General features: G+C 36.0%; 1 protein-coding gene across 7 annotated transcripts in view; it reads left to right on the top strand.

Moving 5' to 3' along the window:
* LOC128988139 (histone deacetylase 11) overlaps positions 1 to 26,687 on the top strand; it is a 100,373-nt gene that overhangs the window by 61,032 nt on the left and 12,654 nt on the right. For 6 of the 7 annotated variants that reach the window (XM_054409361.1, XM_054409366.1, XM_054409365.1 and 3 more), the window contains exons 3-6: positions 8,201 to 8,353; positions 12,891 to 13,001; positions 13,856 to 13,947; positions 25,846 to 26,056. In XM_054409361.1, the coding sequence (XP_054265336.1) occupies positions 8,201 to 8,353; positions 12,891 to 13,001; positions 13,856 to 13,947; positions 25,846 to 26,056 (567 nt within the window). The remainder of the gene's footprint in view (positions 1 to 8,200; positions 8,354 to 12,890; positions 13,002 to 13,855; positions 13,948 to 25,845; positions 26,057 to 26,687) is intronic. The other variant, XM_054409367.1, reaches the window with a different exon arrangement.

Raw genomic sequence — 26,687 nt, 5'->3', positions numbered from 1 at the left:
TTAGCTAAAGAAATTGATTGGTTGTAAGAACGGTGTTTAAATGGGGGACTATTTTCTAATCTGATATTACTATGGACATTGAAGGATGAGCTAAAAAAATACTATTGTTATTCTCCACTCTACCACTTTCACAATCACTATATTGCCCATAATTTGCACCATCACTAGCACTGTGGGTCAGAGATGCCCCTAAAGTTGAAGAGCTGCTGGTGTCTGGGTTGTGGGCAGTGGATGGTTGATGCTCTGTCACCTGACTCGTGATGCCAGTAGGTTGCTCCGATGGGCGTCTACCTCCTTCAGGCTCGTCATGCAGTAGGAAGGATTCTTTGAACTGAGCTTTTGATTTTTTAATTTCTTCTCTCAGTACCTCAAGGAAGTGATTGTGAGAAAGGCCCTTCCACAGAGCTCTTTTTGCTGATGGCTGATCATAGGAAGCAATAGTAATTGTAGCTTTAGTTCTTTTTTGAAAATTTACAATTTTTTGAGCAAAGTGATGCACGTCAATTAAGTCTCTCACACAGCCCATAGGTGAGCATATAAGATTCTCGAGTTCTTGGCTTTTGAAATGTTTTTCAAGCTGGATAAATGCTTCGTCATAGTCCGAAACAGTAGGCTTGCCATTATACCTAGACTTGGTTACTAAACTGAAGATTGTCAATCCATTTTCTTCCTTTTGTCTGGTTAGTTTTGTATCAACAAAATCCGAGGTTTTTGGACGACCAAACATTTTCCGAAACACCACCGCTACTCCTGCTGACATGTGCCTGTTATCTCCAAAATCTTCCGAAATTGTATGAGCAAAGGCTGTTTTAGCATAGTCATGTTTAACATTAGCAATCATATCCTCCATTTTAATATCAACCACGTTAATATCATTTTCTTTTAGCTGAACTTCTCTTCTAGTATCCCTCTCTACCAGGATGTTTCTTAATTTGTTTAATTTGGGTGACTCCTTCTTATGTACGATGTTCACTATCATCTTAGCTAAGTGATTCTTACCCCTCCTATTCAGATGCAAACCGTGGTTTGTGAAAAAGTGCCTTGGTAACTTGTGGAAGGGTACTAGAGTCATGTTACTGCTTGAGGTTGTTATTTTTTCCAGCTCTGCATTTATCCTGCTAATTTTAAGGTCAAGATCTGGTCGATCATGTCGCATAGGTATGGTTGCCAGCAGCAGGTTTGTTTTGGACACACTTTTAATGAAAAGGCTGATGTCGTCCAAAAGCTGACTTGTCGATGTAGTTTCCACATTATTTGCTCCTCCCACTACCAGTAGATAGTCTTCATGTCCTTGGCGATTGTCTTTACTTCCTCCACCACGTGGTAAAATTTGGCTCCGGGTCTAACGTAAGCTGAGACGTTAAAGGAAGTCCTCTGCTGTAATAAGTTGCTTAAATCTTTCCCGTGGCTGTCAGAAAAAATCTTTATTTTCAAGAGTTTATTTGAATTTAACTGGCAGTTTGTTACCAATCGGCTATTTTTTATGTTGTTACATAAAGATTTTCAACAAAATCACTTCGACAGGTAACCAAGAAGAACTCCAACTCTCTCTCAACTACATTAGCAACTGGTGTAAATTGAATGCTATGGAACTCAACGTCTCAAAATGTGTGGTTATGTTCTTCAGTCGAAGTAGCGTGGTGCATGAGTATATTTATTGCATTGATGGCAGCAGTCTTAATGTGGTCCAGAGAATCAAGGATCTTGGTGTGATTACCACTCCCTTCCTTTGCCCACTTGAAAATTTGGTGTATATGTCTTCTAGAGTATCATCTCTGCTGGGTTTTATCTATCGCTCTACGAGGCCCCTTAGATCCCCTTTGACATTAGTCATCCTGTACAAGTCACTAGCACGGCCAATTTTAGAATACTACTCAGTCATTTGGTCTCCATATCAAGTAGGCCACATGGACATCCTAAACAGAATTCAAACACGTTTCCTCAGACTGCTAGGTCTTAAACTTGGATTCCCCTTCCTGCAAGCACCAGTGACAGCCCTGGCCCAATAGTTTGATATACAACTTCTTCCAGTGAGACAATGGGTCTGTGACATCATCTTCGTGTATTAACTGGTAAATGGGATCATTGATTGTCCTGAGTTATTAAACGACATCGACCTCATCATTCCCAGGGGCACTCGATCCAGATCTGTCTTCACAAGGAGATACCAGCCAACTAACTATGCTCGTAACCACGGCATCTCTAGACTCCTGAGAACCAGCGAAGATGTGTATTCTCGGCCATCACCAGCTTCATTCAAGCGAGACGTCCGGAGGCTACTCCACTAAAGCACAGAAAACATACTACTATAACCCAGACAGGATTATAGCATAGCAACACTGGTGGCACTGCCTACAAATTGACAGGCAAAGCTCTCTCAAAGTACTTAACGCTTTTTACCATGCGGTTGGCATTCTGGGTTATAGTAGTATGTTTTCTGTGACTAAAGTGACCTCGCTACAGTGTTCTAGTCATGAAACGGTGTTGTGTTTTGTTATTGGTGGCGCCTTAGAGAATCACAACCACATTGTGGGGCGGGGGAGTGTTTTCGATTTATCTGCTGTTTGCATCAGAGTCTAACTTTGTTATCTTTTATAAATGTTATCACTGTTGCCTACTTCATTCACTATCACTGTTATCTATTTCTATTCTGTTATTGTTATCACTATTACTCGTTTCCACATTGAATCTATCACCACTGCCAGTATTGTTGCCAATTATTATTGTTACCAATATTAAAAATATATAAAACTGTCATTAAACAAAATGACATTATTTTAGGATGTCGAAAATCTGTCAGTGGTTCAATTGGTTACGTGTCCACTACCGGTACTCTCAATCAGTCAGTGACATCATCAACATAGACATGTTATTGTTACCTAGTTATAGATTGTTTATCGCCAAGCATGTTATATTTAATTGTTATTGTTACCTATAGTTATAGTCTGTTATTCACTGAACATGTTACTTAATTATAATGATTATGGTACCTAGTTAATTCAACTATCACTCTTCATTGCTATTACAACTCCAAGTCATTTTCATTGAACACAACCTTTGCATGTATCACTGTATGTATCTGTACAACGTTTAACAACATGTAATAGGCATCTTGTCGCATGTATCACAATGTAAAATTAATGTAAAAATTGTGTTTGCCGTAAAATAAATAAATAAACAATGTAAAAAGTGGCCCATCTTGTGACAGTGATAATATTGCTTCTACTACACGATTATTTTTACATAGGTAGCCTATATATTCTATTGTTTGTGTTTAACAATGAACCGAGTACCGTACCGGTAGTTTTTTAGGACAGACCTGAAATGTTTAAGAAACCCCTAAAACTATTCTTTGACATCAACACTACAACTTTCTTAAAATTGACTTTTTGGGGGCAAGGCCTCCTTTTATTAGGTACTAATTAACTTTAATATATAAGCACCCCAATTCACTAGGGGAATAGTGGGAATTCTAGGTTTTGGGTGGGGGGAGGGGACATCCATATTGGTTAATTATTTGGATTGGAGGGTAATTTTATGGGTTATAGTGCTTAATTAGCCGGGAGGAATGGGAGCTTTCCCCAAATTATGGGAAATTGACTTGAAATACTGTAGGTAAATTTAGTCATTACCAAAATAAACATTGGTTGTTGAGTCACTGTCGTGTCGCTTGGTTTGTTGAAGCGTTGCTGTTGGTCTGAGGTGATGACTGCTAGAGTGGAGCAGAGACCGGAAGTCAATCAGTAAGCGATTGCAAAGGCGTTGGAAGTAAAAATGTTAAGAAATAAAACTTAAGGGGTTGTACCTTTTTGATTTGAATTATAAGGACCATAACTTAACATAATAATACTAAATTTTAATTGAAAGCAGTCAAGTAGTTTTTTTCAAAAATCCAATTTTTCCAGAATTTTATGGTAAAATCACATTAATTACCTTAACTTTGAACCTTGAACCGTAATTGATTAAGCAGTGGGGTTGTACCGTTTTGCTTGGAGTTGAAAGGACTATGAGTTACTAAATTTATAAGGTAACTTACCTACAAAATGTTATTAGCAAAATACCTAACTTATTTAATCTAAATGCAGCACAAAGGAAAAACCACTCAGGTGAAAACCATTGATCAAAGCATTCTTCAACATGAGAAGTTAACTATTGAGAGAAAGTATTACAGGGCATTTGGAAACTACCGCTGTATGAACACAACAATGAATACAAACCCTTTAAGAAATACCCGTTAAAATACGCACATAGTGGCGTCCCCATCTTAAATAATTGATAATTGATAATTGAGAAGCGAAAGATGGAAAATTTTGCCACCGAAATAAGCTTTGCGCGCCGCCGTTACGATCGCTCACACGGCCGTCGCGCAAGGCCACCTCTCTGTCTCACTCAGTCAGCTGACTTGGCCGCACGCTCGCGATAGCTAGTCTACCTAGCGGCCACCACGGGAGTTATCCAAAATTGATATATTTCCTGACTGAATTATTTACAAATGCATTGCGCTTCTTAAAGGGTTTGTATTCATTGTACACTATCTTACTGATTTTTTAAATTTAATTGCAACTGAAACTAAAACAAATAATTTAAATCACTGATTTAACTTACTAGCCAACAACTGGCTAGCAATTTTTTATCCAAAGCTAGAAATAGGCTATTGAAAAACGTTTTTTTTTTTTTATCATGACTCCGTGCACCAGGTTTGCTAGTTATTATTACTTGAAGATAGTGACGCACACCTAGATGAGTATGAATGCAAGGATAAGTGTAGAATGGAGTGATATGATCTCTTTAGTTTTGTTTCTGACTTAGATGGGCTGCTTCTATAGCCTGGACCATTTTATTAAAAGCCCAATGATCAAGGATAGCTGGGTCCAGTTTTAAATGAAAAAGGTGCTGCTGCTGACTTTTCTCAGGATCTATAATCTCAAATATAATAATAATTAGCAACATAGCCCGTTGTGGTTGAATACAACAGTCTCTAGTAAAACAATGGTTATGAAATCCATACACCTCTTTACTCACTAATATTAATGGTACAGATTAAGCACATAACATTAGAATCACACACTTAACATAAGGAACACACTTTAAACACAAATGCAAAGTGTTAACAACAACATTTAATCAAAGAAAAATCAATTAAATAACAATAATATAACAATTAGCTGTTAAATTATTAACACATGTTTTGTATGATTAGATTATGCATACTGGTAAACTTATTGTTGCCATCTATAAAAATTATTGGTTTTTCTTTTATCCGAGTCCGGCTAGCTCTTCTACCCGACTGATTTACATAATTTTGGCCTTAAACTAAAGGTATGGACGCACCACAGATTTTCCATCAAGCACTCAGCATTCAATTTGATGTATATTTCGAGTTATGCACAAAATGCGTCCCTGTACATTTCTTATAGGAGTTAAATTTTGTTTTTTTCGAGTTCGTTTGGCTCTCTACCCGCCCGATTTTCATAATTTTGGTCTTAAAATAAATTTATGCTAGCACATATTTGTCATCAAGCATGCTCATTAATTTATCTAATGTATTACTCAACAAAAAACATAAATTTGATTTATTTTTTATTTCTTACTTTAATTAAAGATGTATTCCAGCAGTTCTAATTACATTACCCTATATGTTTTGGTCTAAAAACCTATAGTGAAATACCAGCTTACATTTAAGCTATTGATTATTAAGATTCCGATCTTAATAATCCTACCTAAAGCACAATGCTGAATCACGAATCAACAATAATTATAATCGTTTTAGTACTTAAATCTGAAATCAATGATACGTAACTCTTTTCTTATTTAAGTTATTATGTCTTGGTCTTAATATACTTCAAAGGCTTTCACTTGAGATATTGATAGTTTTAATCAGTTAAGTTAAAGATACTGTATCTCTCAATCAGAAAACACAAATTTTGTCATATCTTGGATATGGAATTTAGTTTGAGATATATTTACTCAATTCTAATTACGTTATTCTATTGACGTTATTCTATTTATTTTGACCTCAGAACCTTCAGTGAAATACCAGCTTCCATTTGAATTATTGATTATTAAGATCGGACATACCTAAAGCACACTGCTAAATCACAAACAACCCAAATTGTTAAAAGTTGTTAAGAGTTATTTATCATTGATTTATTATGAAACAATCTTGTTTGCAACCTCAACAGTAACTGTCGACTTTGACGGGTTTCACCTAGAAAATCTTAAAAAATCAAACTTTCATATTTATTTTCAAATCTACAAGAATTAGGCTTTCCAATGACCTATTAATTAATAAAATCGGTTCTGTAGAACTGTAGATTTAATTGTAGAAAGTTTAACAACAACATCTATAATTCAGTATTTTCCCACCACTATAAAATTTGGAGGTTGCTTAACGTTTTTGCAAATAACTTTGAAATGGTGAGGAAAATCGACCAAAGTGGAAGGTGATATTCTGATAGAGAATAAAATTTCCTACAAATTACTATTATGTATTTCTTGAAAATACTCAATAAAGCAGCCTAAATTTGGCTACAAATATAAACTTGGAAAAAGGCGTTTTAAATTTATTATTGATTATTTTTATTTTTCCTCCTCAAATATGTAATAAAATCAAACTTTCATAATTATTTGCAAATCTACACGAATTAGGCTTTCTAAAGACCCATTAAGTAACAAAATCGGTCCGGTAGAAGTCTAGATTTAGTTGTACAAAGTTTAACAAAAATATATCTAATTCAGTAATTTTTTCACCACTATCAATTTGGAGATCACTTAGCTTATTGCCAATTACTTTTAAATGTAGGGGAAATCGACCAAAGTGGATGTGATATTCTGAAAGAGAATAAAATTTACTATAAATAACTACTACGCATTTCTTGAAAATACTTAATAAAGGCAGCCAAAAGCTGGCTACAAATATAAATTTGAAAAAAGCAGTTTTTAATGAATTTTTGTTATTTTTACTTTTTCACCACAAATATTTAATAAAATCACACTTTCATAATTATTTGCAGATCTAAATGAATTAGGCTTTCCATTGACCCATTAATTAACAAAATTGGTCTATTAGAAGTCTAGATTTAGTTGTACAAAGTTTAACAAAAATCCCTAACTCAGTATGTTCTCATTACTATAAATTCTGAGGGTGCTTAGCTTTTTTGCAAATAACTTTTAAATTGTGAGGAAATCGACCAAAGGAAAAGGTGATATTCTGAAAGAGAATAAAATTACCTACAAACTGATACCATGCACTTGGAAATACTAAAAAAAGGCAGCCACAAGTCACATCCAAATAAAAAGTGTGAAAAACACCGTTTTCAATGTATTTCTTATGAAAAACATGTTTTTTTTTTTTATTTCTCACTATAAATCATAACAAAAACAAACTTTCATAATTATTTGCAAACTAGCTGAGTACCCGTCCTTCGTACGGGGTTGGTATACAATGCTTATTGTAGTTAAATACTCGTGCTTTGCATTTGCAATGAGAGAGGACACGTTTTGAGAAAATTTGGTTTACTATAATCTACAGTATACTATAGTATATAGAACATCTACCATAGCCATCTAAACAATAGAAAGAAGTAAAGTTATCACACTCAGGTTTTTGTTGCTGCTTGGTTCTAATTAGCTGTTGTCATAAATGTATAAAGAACTAATGGTGCTGCACCCTGTTGGTAAACCGTATAACCTTTTAATGCTATTGAATATCATAGAAATAAACTGTGTAGTTGAAACAGCTGGCAAAATTATTTAATTCCTTTTAAATATGAATACACACAAGGTTAACATAGGAAACTCTAGAGCCGCTGGGGCGGAGCCCGAAAGGATTTTGAGGTAAGAATATGTCTATATGTTAATCGGGAATCTGAGCTATCATGATACCAAATTTCAACACAAACCGGCCAGTAGTTAATGCGTGATTGAACTTCAAACAAACAAATAAACAAACACACAATCTTTCACATTTATAATATTAGTATGATCTACATGAATTAACTTTCTCAACGGTAAATTAATTAATAAAATCGGTCCAGTAGAATTCTAGATTTAGTTGTACAACGATTTTTAAAACTGAATTATATATAAGTAGGTATTACAAGTGAGTTAATACCAATGGTAAAATCGATAATTTGTACATGGTAAAGTTGGTACTGAGCTTATCTTGTGACTTAAATATTGACAATTTTTCTTTTTATAGGATAGCAAGAACAGTGAACCAAAGACTAACCTATGGTTTGACATTTCAACTGAACAGTGGCCAATAGTTTACTGCAATCATTATAATGTCAGGTTCGGAGGTTTGGAAAAACTTCATCCATTTGACGCTGTTAAATGGGCAAATATATTCCAGGTAATGGTAAATCATTCTTGCTTCGATAATTATATTTTAGATATTTTAAGGTACCATGTAATTAATATGTATTTATTTATTTACTTTTATACATTGGTCTTATGGAAAGCTAGGTAGCCAAGACAGTTTTACCAAAATGTAAATAAATGAATTGTAACAAATGACAAAAATGACAATTCTTTATTGCACATAACATCTGTTACAATTATTACAAACATAATACACAGATAGGTACATTGTCAAGGTTTCTAATAAATAAGGAATTCTAAATATATAAAAAAGATTTAGCCAGTAAGGTACCCCTACTAAAGCTACAGCATGGTGGAACTGTTTATGTTAGGAGAGGTTGATGAGAGAATGGGTGTCTATTACCAGGAGTCGTTGAAAAATTCCTCAAGAGTGTAATATGCCTTTCCTACAGTCACCCGACAAAGTTGGCTTCCTTGTACTGTTTATACAGGGTGGCGCAGATGGATTGGGTGGTTTTAAAATACTTGTCAAACTGTCAATTTTAAAGGTATTGGATTGAAATAAAGTGCAAAACGTGTAGTACAATGGAAGTTTATTGAGAAAAAATTAGTTTAAGTTAGTTTTTTTAAATTACATCCATCAAATGCCTTCCTTCTCGAGCGACGCATTCTTGGAGTCGGTCCTTGAGGTTCCGCATTGCTCGCTCAAGCACATCACCAGGAAGTGATGTGATTTCGTTGTGAATTGCAGCCTTCAACTCCTGAAGCAAGGGTCTACATGAACAAACCCCGGACCATTCAGAAGTTGAAGGCTTCAATTCACAACGAAATCACATCAATTCCTGGTGATGTGCTTGAGCGAGCAATGCGGAACCTCAAGGACCGACTCCAAGAATGCGTCGCTCGAGAAGGAAGGCATTTGATGGATGTAATTTAAAAAAACTAACTTAACTAATTTTTTCTCAATAAACTCAATAAACTCAATAAACATTGTAACTACACGTTTTGCACTTTATTTCAATCCAATACCTTTAAAATTGACAGTTTGACAAGTATTTTAAAACCACCCGATCCATCTGCGCCACCCTGTAGTACAGAAAGCTGCTAATTGCTGCATATTTATACTTTGTCGTACGGTTTATACTTTGGCGCACATCAGGATTCCAACAAAACAACACAAAACAGCGTTGTTCTATTATGCACGTAATCCGTGTACGCTTGGAAATAGGTTGGCAACACTTAAATAAAAATAATACTATGAGCAGCTGATTGACTATTATAACTACGATTTAACCTGTCATTTCGTGTTTATAGTTTGTTCTCTTTTCGGTATTTCTGAACTTTCTGGACTTTTCTTTTAAACGTTTTTAAAACATTCCTACGATAATAAAACGACTTAATAAACAAGAAAATACCTTTAAAGCATTTTTTTAGGCGCGGAAACCACTGCAAATTACAAAAACATACGGAACTATTTTCTCAAGTCGCGGAGCACATTTGCTTGCCGAGGAAAAAATAGCGGAGTGATACGGACCGGTGACTACTTTCTCTAGGGCCCCTATTTGTGTTGCCAGCTGAACCTAAAAACGTGTTGTATAGTGTTTGAAAGACTAATTATTTATATGCTTTATAGTGACTGTAGGAAAAATATAATGTGTAACACGAGTGCAAAAGGCCTTTGCTGCACTCGAGATCATTCCGCACGAGCCGCAGGTGAGTAAACGTTGCTCTCGTGTGCATCAAAGTGCCACTTTGCTCACTAGTTACACAAATAACTATTTCCTACTAAAACTGTTTTGATTTTGTCTGTAAATTTTGCCAAGTTTAACTGCTTTAAGGAGTTTGGAACTTTATTGTAAATTAACATGTGCTTATAAACAATCATTTACAGTGCAGTGGCAAAATACTAAATACAGTACAAAAGAAAACAACATTTCCATAAATCCATGCCATCTAGCATTGTATATTTAATATAGTTGGGGTATTTTATCAAACAATTGGATAATTACGACTGTTCATAAACATAGAATATTTTACCGCAAAAATTATACATTAATGCTGAACTAAGAGTTTTGAGAAAAACCCAAGGACGTTCTGTAGTTTTGACGATGCGCCACCGGAATGGGCGTGTTGTTTGACGATCCCATGGATTATAAAATAGAAACAATATGGGTCATAAACAAACTAATAACCAACCTGAAAATAAACATGTTTTTATTATTATTTCAACAAAACTCTCAAAAAAGTCCAAAACACATGTAGAGCTTATTGGTATTAGATTCCATCCAGTGATGTCATTCTTTTATGTTTTGATACAAACCGTTTCTGTTCTAATATCGGTGGACGATATCATTGTTGCGACGTTACGCGATCCAATGACTAACATATGTTACAACCAGAGAGCGCATAATATTCGCAACTCGCAACAATGCTGGTCAACAGCTGAGATGTTAATATCACGCATTTGTTATTGAACTAACTGTAGAAATGCCCAATAATGGATGAGTGAACCTTATTCCACAAACCTTTTTGATTCTATTCGTTTTGAGCCAATGAGACCGTAAGCAGAAAATACATGGTTTCTTTTCTACAGTCATCTTTCATCGTTGGGACACATCTGCTATCCTGAAAATTCCCTACACCTTTCATTTTCAATATTCTCCGCGAATAAGGGATTTTATCTAAGTTGAGTTTGTGAAAACCACTTTCAAGTCATCTTCCTTCTGCACCATGTCATCTGGAAGGTGGGAGTGTATAGCCTTCTCAAGATTGAACATTACTATACTAACCAGTTTGACAATTCTTTAAGATCAGGTTTGTCCATAAAAAATTTGAGACTGTAAGATAGCTTACTTAGTTATTAAATTTTACAGTTGTGGGTTAAGCATATACTAATTCTGAAAGTGCAATGATTCTGCTGTTGTGGTTGAAATTAAAAAATATTGATTGAAAACAATAAGACCAGCTGGATAACTTTTTTACAGGGAAGAGCATACGAGTTATCTTCAACTGGCTGGGTAGCTGAGTGGTTATAGTGCTCGCCTAGTAATCAAAAGGTCGCTGGTTTGATCCTGAGAAAAGTCAGTAGCTTTTTGATGGTTTGAAACTGGACCTAGCTGTTCCTGATCATTGGGCTTTAAATAAAGATCCTGACTAATGAAACCGCTGATCTTAGTCAGTAACAAAGCTACACAGGTCATATTTGGGTTAAAATACGCACCTAGGGGGCGTATAAAGTGGCTTTCCCATTTTAAAGGCATCTACCTCAAGACGATTTCTTATCCTAGCAAGACTTTCTTATCCTACTTGCTGAAAAGATAGGGGATTTTTTGTACGCGGAGTAAAACATCAGCTATTTTTCAGATTTATCACTATGGTTTGGGAGCATTTGGCTGCTAGAAACAGGCTGGATAGTATGTCTGAATAAATCTGCTAGTTTCTGCATGGCCTTTATCACAATGGGGCATCTGAACTGACGGTTCTTTTTCCTACTGCCATTTTTGACATTGCAGTTAGACTCTTCCTCCTTTCCAAGGATTGCACGAAGTTCTGCCTTAGATCCGAAATAGTAATTACCAGAAACTGATGCTGACTTGAGTCACTGATGAGAAACTGATGCTGCTTTGCCTGTAGTAATCGTTTCTGCAGTTCTAATTCCTTAGCTTTCAGTTGTCTCCCTCTCTATCTCCCATCGCAGACACTACATATCTCTTTCCTCAAAGTGTCTCAGGCGCTGTAGCTCTTGTTTTTTTGTAACTTCTCTATTTTATTCATTTCTTTAAGTCTTTCAACCTCAATATGCATCAATTGTCATTGATTTGATGAAGAGCCTCCAGTATTGTTGGTCTCAAACTTGGAAGATAGAGGTATTTCAATTGTGTGAATTCACTCCAGCCTGGATTCTTAGTTTGTTTTCATATTCACATTTTCTGGAGAACTAGTGTACCTGTTGCTCGAATTCGAGCAACTGCAAAGTATTACAGGCGTTATTTCAAAACGAATAATAGTAATAATTTCCGATGACTTAAAAGAGTCAACTCAAAAATAATTTCTAATCAATCACTCCACTCCAGTTATCGAAACTGAAAACCAACTCACTCTGAAAATGAACGCTCTTGTGTGTATCATGTGATTACTATAAACAGCTGTTTTAGTATGTAATTAATACAAATTATTCGTCTGTTTAAGTAAACAAAATTTTTTCTTCATAAGAAATACATTGGGATTTTGATGGCCTGTGGGGCTAAACCCGAGGACTTTTATTACAGAAATTGGTGAAAGGGGGTGTCTACACAAAAACTACTTAATTTTGACACATCGTTTGTAAAAATCCGTCCATTATTAATAGAGGAGTAGTGTTTCGAAGAAATCGCCTTCACTTATATATAAGGATACCTATTTGGACGATAGGTATTTCTCTCCAATGTCAAATATCATGCCACTCTTCTTCTATTTCACAGAGCTATTCTATTTTAAACGTTATACTTTGTTCTTATATCATTATTGGATGTATTTGATGTACACTTATTTTTCTATTTAAAATAATATAAGGTTTTTTCTTAATTTAGTATTTGAAAGAAGAAGGGTTGGTCACTGAGGATTCTATAGCTAAGCCAAAAGAAGCAACTGAAACAGACTTATTGTTAGTTCATACCAAGAAGTACCTGAATAGTCTTAAAGTAAGTAATATTCCAACATTTGTTTTATACTAAGTGCTCTAGGGCTTTTAAGTTACAGGCACAAGAAATCTTTAAATGTCCGACCGACGCTGGTCTACCAAATTCTGTACGACTACACTATTAAATTCCCAGTGTTTTAATAATAGTGAACTGATCTTTGAGTTGGTTTTACTGGCCTAAGGTGCAGTGGAGCCTTTTAACCATGCATGACATTAGGTCAGAAATCCTGTCTGAGTGGGTAGTCAACCAACATATTAATACATTTTCAGACTTCTCTTCTTCTTCTTGCCTTCTCTACATCCCCAGTTTCTGTAATCCTTTGTGTTTTTGTTTTTTCCATGGCATTTGCATATTTTTAATGTTTTTTGTAAATTAGCAGTCCAAAACCTGGTTTTGTTACTATCCAACATTGACCTCTTGTTATTGATGCCCAATCACAAATAGTCAGAAACTATCTTGCTTGGAATCAAACCAACGATCTTCAAATTTTAAAACTAGCACTACAACAATCTGGCAACCTAGACAATTAATTTGGTTCTATTTTTTATGTTTCTGTTTCTTCTGGCCAATGTGAAAAATGACTTGTTGGTGTTTAACAAGCTCTTGGTACTAAATGCATATCACATGGTAATAACCAAGCTGGAGAAATGAGATGCTTAATGTTTTTACTGTTTTTATGTAATATTTCAACATAAAACAGGGAGAGCCTATATCCAGTAGTGAGACCAATGTAAGATACTATTACACCCCTCACTTTAAGTGAATTATAATAATAGGCCTAGATTCATTCCTTTGATAGAGTTATTGTTGCAACCATTCATGTAACTGTAGCTTTTTTCAATCCTATGTTGCAGTGGGGCTGGAATGTTGCAGCTATAGCAGAAATTCCTGCTCTCGTTTTTGTGCCAAATTTTCTAATACAGAAGCTTTATCTTCGACCTATGAGGTAAATAATGGTTGAAGTTTTAACCAACAAATACTGTTTTGTTTGTTTGCAATTACTATAACTATGTGGTTATCCACAGAGATAGTCTCCAGTTAAATATGATTATTATACCTTTTTTTCAAACATAATATTACAACCTTAGTTAAGCGTCCTTGGAGCCTAGAGTTTCTAACTCATAAAACAATTAAAATACCCCCGCCGCAGCAAACCTGCAGACTAATCGAATTTCCATTTGCCTGATTGGATTCACACTAAAATGTCTCCTTAAAAATATCACATTTATTCCCTATTTAAATAGAATCAGTTTATAACACATACTTAGGTTTGCTGCAGCAGGGAGGGTAAAAGTGTTTTTTTAATGTAAAATGTTAATAGTTAGTAAGAAATAAAAACATTTTCCAAATTTGGGCAAAATATGTTAATAAACAAGCTAACTACAACACTTTACTTATTGTCCATAAGAAAAACATGGGAATTTTAAATTTACAATTTTTTGGAATTTTCGTAACCATTAGACGCATTATAACGCTTCAATATACTAAATTTTTTTTTTTTTTAAGCTCTACAGTATAGTTTGGAAAGAAATTGCAAAATTTTATGTTTTTGGGTCAAAAATGGGAAAACCCCATTTTTACCCCATAAAACCCCCCATAAACCCCCGTTCCCATGGTCCGATCATGCTGGTTCGCGAACTCGTTTGAATAAACATAGGTTTAAACGTTTGTACCAAATTTCATCAAAATCGGATCATTTTTGCTCGAGTTATCGCGCTAACGGACACATATATATATATAAATATACAGTATATAGGCCTTTATATACAGGGTGAGTTTCTACTAAGTGCGTTAATTTTTACCAACTATTCTACTCACTAAAAGGAACAAAAAAATGCCAGAAAGAATTTTCTAACCCCACCCGTTAAGCTGTAGTGACCGATTTTGTGTATTTTTTAAATTACATGTAGTAGCATTACTAAAACTATCATAGAAGCCAAACCAAAACAGATACAGTATTATACCTCACACATATGAAAAGAACGTTAAATTTCCCATAGAACAATTGCAACAACTTTAACATACAACCCTATTTAACCCGCGTTAAAACTCACACAACATAAACAATGAAGTTTGCAAATAACTTCTTTACAACTTTAAAGTGCCGTTTCACCTATTAACATTAATGTAATGTTTTGTCAAATTGCTTAAAAAACTTTCTCATTTTATAACCTTTAAAATGATGTAATCAACAAGGTTATTACTGCATTCAAATTTTGAAAAATTAGGTTAAAACTGCGTCAAGGTCAGAACTTTGGTAATGTAAAAAGGGATCCAAATTTAATACAGTATCTATTATTTTCTTTTTACCTGTTGTTAATCAACTGATATGTGATCAGCTGATGTTATAAAATTTTGTTCACAAAACCAGCTGGTTTTTGATTGTTGCATTGTAAACATTCAAATTATTCACTATTTCATGAACATACCTTGGAAATAGTTTAATTAAGTGCTATGTCAGTGTTCACGAACGAAGAATATCTTGACATTATTTTAGTTTATGGATTCTGTTCTCAAAATGCAGCTGAGAGCCAGCGTGAATACAGTCGTCGGTTTCCTAATAGGCGACTTCCGAATGAACAAACATTCATCAGTGTTCATAGGAGTTTGCGTGAAAATGGTAAATTTCCCACCAAACATCGTTCAGTTGGGAACGTGATACAAGATGTGGGTGTTGAAGAAGCTGTGTTGAGGCGGTTTGAGGACGATCCACGGACAAGCACAAGGGCAGTTTCTCGTGAGTTGGGCGTTTCTCAAACTTACGTCTCCAAGTTACTAAGAAAGGAAAAGCTGCATCCCTACCATTTCACACGAGTTCAGAGAGACCTTCCATTTCACAGAGACTTCAGTTTTGTCACTCTGTTAGCCGACTTGATCAGGGTGACTTTCTGAAGACGATATTGTGGACAGATGAATCTACGTTTACTCGAGATGGCGTTTACAACATCCATAATGAACATCACTATGCCACCGAAAACCCACACGTGATTCACCAGTGTAGAAACCAAACGAGGTTTAAAGTGAATGTATGGACTGGACTTATTGAAAATCAGTTAATCGGCCCTTACATTGATCTTCCGCCTTCATTAAAATGGCCGTCAGTATCTCAACTTCCTTACTGATACTCTACCAAGGCTCATTGAAGACGTCCCGTTGGATGTGCGTCAGCGAATTGTCTACCAAGCGGATGGTGCACCTCCCCACTTTGATAATGGTGTACGAGCTTACCTTGGAAATACTTTCCCAATGTGGATTGGAAGGGGAGGAACAATTGCTTGGCCACCACGGTCACCAGACCTAACTCCCATGGACTACTACGTATGGGGTTACCTCAAACAGGAAGTTTACCGAACACCAGTTCAAACAGTGGATGAGCTAAGAAATCGAATTCTCAGAGCTTCCGTCCTTCTTCAAGAGGAGATAAATCTGAATGCAACAGTGAGAAATTTTCGGAAAAGAATCCGCACGTGTATACGAGCAAATGGTGGACATTTTGAAAATTTATTGTGATTGAAAATCCAGAAACTAGACCCTACACAATTATTTTTTTTAATATCCCTCCCTGTTTATTTGTTAAATTGTATTAAAACTAGATTTTTTTAAACTGAGTTTGTAGTTTTGTCACAAAATTATAAAATAAGAAAATAGTTAATCATTTAAAGGTTATAATGCAACAATCAAAATCATATGGTTTTGTGAATAAAGTTTAAACCCCAGCTGATCGTGTCAGTTGATTAACAACAGGTAAAAAGAAAATAACAGATATTAAATTTGGATCCCTGTTTAGATTACCAAAGTTCTGACCTTGACACAGTTTTGACCTAATTTTTCGAAATGTGAATGCAGTAATAACCTTGTTGGTTACATCATTTTAAAGGTTATAAAATGAGAAAGTTTTTTAAGCAATTTGACAAAACATTACATTAATGTTAATAGGTGAAACGGCACTTTAAAGTTGTAAAGAAGTTATTAGCAAACTTCATTGTCTATGTTATGTGAGTTTTAAAGCGGGGTAAATAGGGTTGTATGTTAAAGTTGTTGCAATGATTCTATGGAAAATTTAACGTTCTTTTCATTGGTGTAAGGTATAATTCTGTAACTGTTTTGGTTTGGCTTCTATGATAGCTATAGTGATGCCACTACAGGTAATTTATAAAATACACAAAATCGGTCACTAAAGCTTAACGGGTGGGGTTAGAAAATTCTTCCTGGCATTTTTTTGTTCCTTTTAGTGAGTAGAATAGTTGGTAAAAATTAACGCACTTAGTATAAACTCACCCTGTATATGAATTTGAACGGATGGTGTTTTTGGCCTCTAGGGACTTCAAAACGAAAAAAAAAATCGGTCCCGGGTCCAGGTCTTACTATGAGTACTACGTTAATAGCTTATTCCGTATATGGGAAGACGATCTCCTTTCAGTTTACCATTTAACTAGAGTTGTGTTTGGATTCAACTGTTCACCCTACTTGGCACTAAGGACACTTCACCAACTTATCACTGATGAAGGAGCAAACTTCCCACTGGCAGCTGAGGCTTTCAAGAAACAAGTATATGTAGATGATTTAATTTTAGGTGCCAACAGCATAGAACAAGCTTTGGTACTAAGAAATGAGGTGGAACAACTTCTCTTAAAAGGATGTTTCGAACTGAGGAAATGGACAAGCAACTGCCCTCAAATCATGGAAACTCTTCCCGACTTTTACAAAGAAACTCCTCTATATTTCAACTCCTCAGATCAACCTTATTTTAAGGTACTAGGTATAAAATGGTCACCTAACTCAGACACTTTCTCTTATCAGTTGAATATCCCAGACACACCTCCCACTAAACGAGGTATACTTGGAACAGTTAGCAGAATATTTTATCCAAATGGTTGGTTGACTCCAGTCACTCTTTGGGTAAAAGCGTTGATACAAGTTTTATGGGCACTAGGTTTATCATGGGATGCGCCTATACCTCCGGATCTAACTGGAAAATGGTCTAAGTTCCTCCAACAACTCCCTTTCTTAAGTGAGCTTACCTCGATATGTTTCCGTAGCTGATGCTGTTCATATCAGTTTACATGGATTTTGTGATGGGTCTGAAACAGGTTACGGAGCTTGTGTCTACTTGCGATGTGTAAGTTCTTCCGGAGAAATCAACGTACATCTGTTAATTGCCAAAGCTCGAGTTGCTCCTCTTAAGAAGATCTCCATCCCTAGACTAGAATTGTGTGGTGCCCATCTTTTGTCCAAACTCCTAAACTATTGCAACTCCCTACTCTCTCAAGATTACCTCGTCAACAAATTACATGCTTGGTGTGATTCATCTGTAGTCTTGTCATGGATAAAAACTGTACCCTACCGCTTAAAAGTTTATGTTGCAAATCGAGTTTTAGAAGTTCAGGAACTTACTTACATATGGAAACATGTCTCAACTCATTGTAATCCAGCTGACATTGCCAGTAGAGGAACCCTTCCCATTTCTATGAAAGACAACAGTTTATGGTGGAATGGTCCCGATTGGTTATCTCTGGATCAGGAATCGTGGCCTATTCCTCGCTTCACTCCTCTCCAAGACGAACAATTGCCAGAACGTAAGGCCGAAAAACCAGACTTATTCAACAGTTTTTCATCTTGGTCAACCCTCCAGCGAGTCATCGCTTACATTCTACGCTTCAAAAATAACTTAACAAACCAAGTTAAAGAATCAGGATTTTCAAAGCTTGAAGAGCTTGATAAAGCAACAATCACATTATGTAAAATGATTCAACAAACAGTCTTTTCTGAAGATATTTCCAGATTGAAAGCTGGAAAACCTTGTTCTTCTCGTCTTGCGTCTCTCTCCCCCTTCTTAGACGAAAATGGATTGATTCGTGTTGGAGGCCGCCTTAAGCACTCTCAAGTATCCTACGCTGCAAAGCACCCTATTGTCTTGCCCAAAACTAACCATGTCACCAATCTCATCGTTGATCATTACCATTTGAAACACTTGCATGCTGGACCTCAGTTTTTACAAGCCGTTATATCTCAGAAGTTTTGGATCCTATCTGCTCGGAGTGTTATTCGAAGAAGAGTTTACAAGTGCATCCGATGCTTCAAATGCAATCCTAAGACAGCAACTCAGAAAATGGGAGATCTTCCTCCACAACGAGTCCTACCCGCAAGAGTGTTCTACAACTGCGGGACGGACGTTTTAGGTCCATTCTCAGTTAAACCTTGCAAATTAAGGAAGTCCTGTCCAATCAAAATATACGTTTGTATCTTTATTTGTTTTTCTGTTAAGGCTGTACATTTAGAAGTTGTTACGGATCTCAGTTCCGAAGCTTACCTAGCAGCATTGACAAGATTTGTCTCTCGACGAGGGTTGTGTAGCAACATCCACTCGGACTGTGGAACAAATTATGTAGGTGCCGCTAATGAAGTTCAAAAGATTTTTAAGAATTTCTTCGTCCAGAAAGAAACTCAAGAAGCTCTTAGTAAGTTTTCATGGAAAACAACATTACATTTCATTTCTTACCCCCCGCAGCTCTACACCAAGGTGGCCTTTGGGAGAGAACTGTCCGCAGTGTCAAACACCATCTTCGGAGAGTCATAGGGGAACAGATTCTTACTCTTGAAGAGTTCATCACACTAACAACTCGCATCGAAGCAATTCTAAATTCACGGCCCTTAACCCCACTTTCATCTGACCCCAGCGAAATTAATTGCTTAACTCCAGGTCATTTTCTGATTGGAGGACCTCTTCCCGAACCTGACTTGAATGATGTCTCAACAAACAGATTGTCAAGGTGGAAGTTTGTTCAAGCCTTAACCCAAAGTTTTTTGGAAAAGATGGCAACAGGAATGCCTCTACCTCTACACGTTGCAACAACGAGGGAAATGGAGAAGTCCTCAACCTAACATCAAAATTGGAGATCTTGTCCTATTGCATGAACCAAACCAACCTCCCCTTTCATGGAAAATGGGACGTATCATTTCAACCTCCCCAGGGCAAGATGGTCTTGTACGAGTTGTAAGATTAAAAACTTCAACAGGAACACTCTCCAGATCTATAACTAAAGTCTCACCCCTATCAATCAATAATGAACAATGAAAGAAGTTAGACTGTTAACCAAAAACTTATTGTAAATATGTTCATTTCTAAAATACATTTTTTCTCAATACTTGATTATTAGGTGAACCCCTCTTAGTGGCGGGGGTATGTTCTGTAATATTCAGTGTAACTGTGATTTGTTATAATAATGCTTTCTTTTATCTAAAAATAAATACAGAAGGCATTGATTTTTAACTTGTTTTAATGTTTAAAACAACACTAGGTGAAACCCGTCGAAATCGACGGTAACTTTCAAGGCTTACGCTAATTCATCTAACTGCAATAAATTGAGTAAAATTATACATATTTTGAGAATTCAGCATTGTTTTTTGTTTAAAGAGTAATAAGTGTAAAAACAATAATGATATTAATTGCGTTCGTTACAAAAAATGGTTGATCATTCAACGAATAAAATATTTCCCATACCGTACGTCATCGGAGATATTATTAGTATGTTATCTGGTATGTTGGTGGATCTTTTGTAGTTAAACACTTCCGTGATTTTATCAGTGTAATGCAGATTAATCAATGATTTTATTTGAAAAAAAAATCTGTTTGTTGGGAAGACACGTTATAACTTCAAAGGGAGGTATTTCCATTACAGTATAAGTTTGATTTTTCCTTCTTCACGTTGGGTCAGTTCATGTTACTGTAGGTGTATAGTGGAATATACTTGAAGTGAAGTTGGCTTTTTAAATTAGTATTAGTAGTACGTTCTTGAACTGGGACCTCCTCGTTTATATGGTCGTGCGGCTTCATTGGCAGCAAATAATGTAAATAACATAGCAATGGGGCATTTTCAAAAGGCAAAAAAAAAACTGTAAATTGGCTGTTACGTAAATATTGATGTTTACATGCATTTTTAATCAACATATCTTATAAAGGATTATGTAATCTAGTTTTAAAGCATGTGACCTTCCTGTCACGACAGTAGCTGCTTAAATATTGTTTACTCATTGTGCTATTTTTTACAGCCAAAATGTCGTGTAAAAGAGATATAAGATAGTCCAATAAGAAATAATTGATTGTAAGAGTTACTGTAATAAAAGGATTTTCCTGATATCGTAATGGAACTTTATAATGCAAAACATGACATGATACAGACGAAAATCAATTTTAAAATCAGAAAATAGCATTTCAAATACTTCTTTTGGACTATTTAGTAACTCCCAATAAATATGTGTTGTTTAAATTACAATTTAAAAATGAACAGCTGTTTCATTAAAAAGTGTTATCCACATGACCAAAATGTAAACAAATCTGTGGAGGGATCTTTAAAGGCTTCTGGAACAGAGCCCTAAGAGAATTCACTTAGTTTTTCTTTTGATAATTGATCTACAGACCAAGACCTTTCTTTTGACACCTCTACCAAGTTTCTACGCCAATCCGTTCTCTCAAATTAGTGGAGACAAAGTTTCCAATTAAATATTTAGATTCCCCCATGTTAATCTTATGGGAGAAAACCCAACTTTGATGGAATATCCTGCCCAAACTAATAAAGATTTCAAAAAACTAAAAACACTTTGCAAAACTACAGATCAGGGCAATTTTTTTGACACTTTAATCATCAAAATCGGTCCAAAAATGTGGGAGGAGTTCTGTTCACAAAAATCGGCTTAGCGTATTATATATATACTAGGGGAAACCCGTCGAAATCGACGGTTACTTTCAAGGCTTACGTTAATTCATCTAACTGCGATGAATTGGGTGAAATATACATATTTTGAGCATTTAACATTGTTCAAAGAGTAAGTGTAAAAACAATAACAATATTGCGTTAGTTGCCAAATTTGGTTGTTCATTCAATGATTAAAATATTTCCTATTCTGTACGTCATCGGAGTTATTATTAGTATGTTATATGGTATCTCTTCCTTTGGTAGAACCTTTAAATAGTATTTAAATCGTATTGGTGGATCTTGTAGTTAAACACTTCCGCGACTTCATCAGTGTTTGAGAAAAAATATATGTTTGTTGAGAAGACACGTTCTAACTTCAAAGGGAGGTATATCCGTTACAGTGTAAGTTTGATTTTCCTTCGTCACGTCGCGTCAGTTCATATCGTACTTCTGTGCCAATGAATGAACCCTCTAGCATAGTTTTGAGAAATTGACTGTGGGGTTACTGATAAAGCTGCTGAAATTCCTTGACATGGGGGATGTCATTTAGTTGTCTCGGCCTCGGCCTTATCAATAACATAAAGTTGTCAATATAATCTCTCTACGGAATGTTAGGTGTAGTGGAATACATGAAGTAAAGTTGGCTTTTATTCTTGAACTGTTAGGGGCCTCCTAGTTCATATGATCTTGGCGGCTTCATTGGCAATAAATAATGCAAATGACATAGCAATTGAACTTTTCCAAAAAGCAAAAATACTGTAAAATGGCTGTTACGTATATATTGACGTTTACATATTGTTAATCAACGTATATGATAAATACTTTAATCCTTTAATACGTTTTTTTTTTATGGCGATCATTCATAGTAGGTAAGCCAAGTATGAATGGAGATGAGTGTAGGATGAGTGGCGCGATCTTGAAGTCTTGTTAGTTACTAAGGCCGACATTCCTTAGATACAGTTGTTAATTAATAGCCCATACAGCGAATGGCAACCAAGGGATCTACAGTTTATAGTTGAATTGGATTGGAACCAAATTTTTTTGCATTGGTATTTATGAATTGGTATAATTATCAGGATAGCACTGCGGGTAGTCGTAGTACTCACTCGTGCGGACGTTAATCCACACCAGGGAGTATCGCATCCACAGTGCATTCCTATAAATATCCACAATTCGTGACCTCCTAGTAGCTGGATTACAGGACGACGCCACCCGTCCCAGTCAAAGGATTATTTGATCTAGTTTAAAAGGAATATGACCTTTCTGTCATGACAGTAGCTGCTTAAATAGTATTTTCTCTTTGTACCATATTTTACAGCGAAAATGTCGTGTTATTTTCGATAATGTTACTAATTCAGGGCGCCAAAGTCCGTAATATAGGCAGGTGCAAATTATTTGTCAAGATAGGTACTATTTTAGGCAATGTTTCTAAGTTTGGATTTTATTAGACACAATAAGAGCAGATATTTCTACATAAATATTTGATATTTTGTAGAATAATATGATAAAACTAGCTGACCCGGCGAACTTCGTATCGCCTAAGTTATAGGTTTCCCCTAAGACAGACCGATGGAAAGAAAGTACCGTTACGTTTAATTTTCAAGATGATCTCGTTCGCATCGCTCAATCACGTCCTGGTTGAAGTTCGTTCGCTACGCTCACTCACCTTTGGGTTGGAGCTCGTTCGCTACCCTTACTCACCTTTAGGTTGGAGCTCGTTCGCTGCGCTCACTTGCCTTCAGGTTAGCTCGTTCGCTACGCTCACTCGCCTCCAGGTTGAAGTTCGTTCGCTACGCTCACTCACCTTTTGGTTGCAAATTAGCTGTTGTCATAAATGTAAAAGAAATAATAGTGCTGCACCCTGTTGGTAATCCTTGTAACTTTAATGCTATTGAACATCATAGAACAGAACCAACTTGTTTAATTGAAACAGCTGTTAAGATTCATTAATTCCATTTCTCATAAGGTTAACATGGGAAACTCCAGAGCCACTGGGGCGGAGCCCTTTTAAGAATTTCGAAACGGGAAATAGTTTACGTCCGATTCGCATACCTACAGAATTTACACACCAAATTTCATAACGATCGGTGAAATCGTTCCGGAGGAGTTTGCAGACAAACACTGTGACACGAGAATTTTATATATTAGATGTAGGCAAAAGTGGCGAAAAAGGCACATACCAACCCGTACAATAGATATAAGATAGTTCAATAAGATATAATTTAAGAATTGCTGTGATAAAAGGATTTTCCACTGATTTCGTAATGGAACGTTATATTGCAAAACATGGCATGATAAAGAAGAAAATCAATTTTAAAATCAGAAAATAACATTGCAAATACTTATTTGGTAGAATTCAACTCCCAATAAATATGTGTTGTTTGAAATACAATTTAAAAATGAACAGCTGTTTCATTAAAAAGTATTATTCTCATGGCCAAAATGTAAACAACTCTGTGGAGGGATCTTTAAAGGCTTCTGGGGCAGAGTCCTAAGGGATTTTGCTTAGTTTTTCTTTTCATAACTCATCTACAGACCAAGACCTTTCTTTGGACACCTCTACCAAGTTTCTACGCCCAACCGTTCTCTCAAATTAGTGGGGACAAAGTTTCCAATCAAATATTTAGATTCCCCCATGTTAATCTTATGGGAGAAACTCCAACTTTGATGGCCTGTGGGGCAAAGCCCGAGGATTTTTACTACATGAATTGGTGAAAGGGGGTGTCTACACAAAAAATATTTTATTTTGACACGTCGTTTGTAAAAATCCGTCCATTATTAACGGAGGGGTAGTGTTTTCAAGAAATCGCCTTCACGTATTATATATAAGGACTAGCTGACCCAGCGAACTTCGTATCGCCTAAGTTATAGGTTTCCCCTAAGACAGACCGACCCGGCAGACGTTGTCTTGCCTTTGACTATTTATAATTTAAGTACCGTTACGTTTAATTTTCAAAATGATCTCGTTCGCATCGCTCAATCACGTCCTGGTTGAAGTTCGTTCGCTACGCTCACTCACCTTTGGGTTGGAGCTCGTTCGCTACGCTCACTCACCTTTAGGTTGGAGCTCGTTCGCTGCGCTCACTTGCCTTCAGGTTAGCTCGTTCGCTACGCTAACTCGCCTCCAGGTTGAAGTTCGTTCGCTACGCTCACTCACCTTTGGGTTGGAGCTCGTTCGCTACGCTCACTCACCTTTAGGTTGGAGCTCGTTCGCTGCGCTCACTTGCCTTCAGGTTAGCTCGTTCGCTACGCAAACTCGCCTCCAGGTTGAAGTTCGTTCGCTACGCTCACTCACCTTTTGGTTGCAGATTAGCTGTTGTCATAAATGTAAAAGAAATAATAGTGCTGCACCCTGTTGGTAATCCTTGTAACTTTAATGGTATTGAACATCATAGAACAGAACCAACTTGTTTAATTGAAACAGCTGTTAAGATTCATTAATTCCATTTCTCATAAGGTTAACATGGGAAACTCCAGAGCCACTGGGGCGGAGCCCTTTTAAGAATTTCAAAACGGGAAATAGTTTACGTCCGATTCGCATACCTACAGAATTTACACACCAAATTTCATAACGATCGGTGAAGTCGTTCCGGAGGAGTTTGCAGACAAACACTGTGACACGAGAATTTTATATATTAGATATATATATAATAGAAGTGATTTAACAATGGACTAATTTAATAGTAATTTGTTAGTTGAAAACAAAACATCAAGAATGAAGATCCCTCTCTCTCTCTCTCTTTTGTAATGTTAATCTCTTTTAAAGCTCTGTGAAATTATTGAAAGTTTATTTGTTAATATTAAAACTATTTGTCAATTGTATCTTCAAGTGCTGGTAATTGGTGTTATAAAGAATTAAACTCCGCTTATGCAACAAATACAGTCCACTCCATCCACTCCACACTAGCTACCGAAATTCTACAGATTGAAATTCCTTTTTATGGTCCTTATAATTCTAAACAAAATAGGACATCCCTGTAAAAATTACGGTTCAAAAGCTAATGAAACTTTTGTGATTTTACCTATTAAATATCATAGTGTTACTCTCATCACTTACACATGATAAAGATTGTTGACAAGCTAATGGGAGAAAGTAAGTGTCAGATTGCTGATACTGTTTATTTGGTTCTCTTATTCATTGCTATGCCCAGGTTCCAGACGGGAGGATCCATCTTGGCAGGACGGTTGGCTCTGGAGCGGGGTTGGGCCATCAACATTGGAGGAGGGTTCCATCACTGCAGCAGAGACAAGGGCGGAGGCTTCTGTGCATATGCTGATATCACATTGTTGGTGAAACACTTGTTTAAGTATGAGCCTCAACGTGTACGGACGGCAATGATCGTTGACTTGGATGCTCATCAGGTTAGTGTGAATTTGTCTTGTTAGCAAAATTCCCTATAGGGAAGTAGCACGGTAAGACCTAGTCCCAGGACCGAATTACTTTTTCATTTTGATGTTCCCAGAGGCTAAAAAAACCATTCATTAAAAATTATATATATATATATATATATATATATATGTGTCCGTGTAATTTTTGAGTATTTTTTTTCAGATTTTGATGAAATATTGTTTAAAGGTGTAAGGCGGGATAAACTTGAATGAGTTCGCAAACCAGCATGATCGGGCCATGGGAACAAGGGTTTTACAGGGGGTTTTATGGGGTTAAAATTGGTTTTTCTCATTTTTGACCCTCAAAACATAAAATTTCTCAATTTTTCTCTATACCCTCTTAAAGAGTTTAAAAAACCAAATAATTTAGTATATAAACGTGTTTTTGTACGGTTATTGATAACAGAGAAAATTAAAAAAATTTAAATTTAAAATTCCTATTGGAGAATATTGTAAAATTTTGTAGTTTGCTTGTTTATGGATATATTTTGATAAAACTTGGCAAATTTATTTATCTTATACCAAGCTACAGTAAACCCTCGTTAATCCGGACCCCATTAATACGGACTTCGCTTAATCCGGACAGCCATTGGATCGCAGTTTT

The sequence above is a fragment of the Macrosteles quadrilineatus genome, unplaced genomic scaffold (genome assembly GCF_028750875.1).
Source record: "Macrosteles quadrilineatus isolate MER2022 unplaced genomic scaffold, UCM_ALF_1.0 Scaffold_2__2_contigs__length_208266976, whole genome shotgun sequence".
Lineage (NCBI taxonomy): Eukaryota > Metazoa > Arthropoda > Insecta > Hemiptera > Cicadellidae > Macrosteles > Macrosteles quadrilineatus.
Note: the sequence above shows the minus strand (reverse complement) of the source record. Positions and strands in the feature narration are given on the sequence as shown.